This window comes from Arachis duranensis, chromosome 8, assembly GCF_000817695.3.
Source record: "Arachis duranensis cultivar V14167 chromosome 8, aradu.V14167.gnm2.J7QH, whole genome shotgun sequence".
Classification (NCBI taxonomy): domain Eukaryota; kingdom Viridiplantae; phylum Streptophyta; class Magnoliopsida; order Fabales; family Fabaceae; genus Arachis; species Arachis duranensis.
In genome coordinates, this window is record NC_029779.3 from 30,062,789 (window position 1) to 30,064,408 (window position 1,620).

Sequence of the window (1,620 nt, forward strand, 5' to 3'; positions counted from 1 at the left end):
AGTGCATCAAGACATAACTCATCTGGTGTTGGTGGCTCTTCTAACCCATCCTCTCAGACTCCTATACAATCTAGTCCAAATTCGCAATATTCTGATTTTGTCAACCCTCGTGGATTAGATGCCATCGACCTCAATGATGATGATATTGAAGCTCGGAGGCAAGATAGTATTCAACACTGGCATTGGGAAGAGGATGAGATGTTGATCAGTGCGTGGTTAAATGTTTCAACTGACCCTGTAGTTGGTACCGATCAAAAGGGAGAAACATTTTGGAGTCGAATTCATAGCTACTGTGTAGAATTTTGCACCGACATAACAAGAGGGTAGTTGCATGTAAGAAACGATGGTATAAGATCAACAAGGCTGTTGCACAATTTGCTGGTTGCTACGATCAAGCTAGTCGAAACATAAGGAGTGGTTCGAATGCTGATGATATAAAGGAGTTGGTTTATAAACTTTATTCCACAAATTATGGTAAAAAATTCACTTTTGAGAGGCATTGGAATATGCTTCGGTTGGAGCAAAAATAGAGAAGCCAACTACCTACACAAAATGGAGGCTTAAAGAGAATCAAGGTTAGTGCAACTGGAGCATACTCATCCTCATCAAACCCAGAAACACCGTTGGCTGACGAACCCGGTGTGGACTCTCCCGTTCGCCCACAAGGATCAAAGAAGAGCAAGCGAAGAGGTAAGGGAAAAGCACAGATGTCTGAAGATTTTAGCGAAAGAAAATCATCGGTTGTCAAAAAATTATCTCTCATGGAAGATATTAAGAATGTTAGAGAAAAGGAACTAATGGATAGGAAAAAAGAAAGAGAAGTGGTTTACTTAATGGTTCCTTGTATTCGTAGTGTTATGTAGTATGTTCTTATTTATTTATTGTGTATTACTGCTATGTGATGTAGTTTGTTTTATTTACTTCTGATGTAAGTTTTTAAATTAGTCAATATTATTGTGCCGTTATTGTTCATGAAAGTGACCGTTGCAAAACTAGCCGTTAAGTAGCCGTTGCAAAACTAGCCGTTAAGGAAAACTAGCCGTTGCAAAAGTAGCCGTTGCAAAACTAGCCGTTACAAAACTAGTTTCTCCACTTATAAATATCAACTATCAATGACTCCACAACTCCACTTCAACTCTTCTTTCTCACCTCGATAGAGAACTAAAAATTACATTTCTCCATATGGCTAAAAATTTTGATGATATGTTTAATGAGGCTTTGTATGGCAAAAGAAGACGTCAAGATAACACACTGATAGATAATTGGATCGATGAGTATTTACTCGAAGATTCAGAAGAAGAAGATATCGATAGAAGCCCTATCCCAAGTACTCGTAGATGGATCAACAGAGATCGAGAAGCAGGACATGATCGCCTTTTTCAAGATTACTTTGCAGATGAACTGGTGTATAATGCTGACATTTTTCGACAAAGATTTCGAATGAGAAGAGATGTGTTCCTTCGGATAGTAGACGCTCTCTCAAACGTCTATCTGTATTTCCACCAGAGGGTTGATGCAATTGGAAGAAGAGGCTTGTCGCCACTTCAGAAATGTACCGCTGCGATACGGATGTTAGCATACGGCGTAGCAGCTGATGCTGTTGATGATTATGTGCGCATA

The 1,620-nt window shown here is 39.3% G+C and overlaps 1 protein-coding gene across 1 annotated transcript in view; it reads left to right on the top strand.

Moving 5' to 3' along the window:
• The first annotated feature begins 1,182 nt into the window (after positions 1-1,182).
• Positions 1,183-1,620, top strand: part of LOC127741245 (uncharacterized) — a 997-nt gene continuing 559 nt past the window's right edge. The window contains exon 1 of the mRNA XM_052253331.1: positions 1,183-1,615. Within this exon, the coding sequence (XP_052109291.1) occupies positions 1,183-1,615 (433 nt within the window). The remainder of the gene's footprint in view (positions 1,616-1,620) is intronic.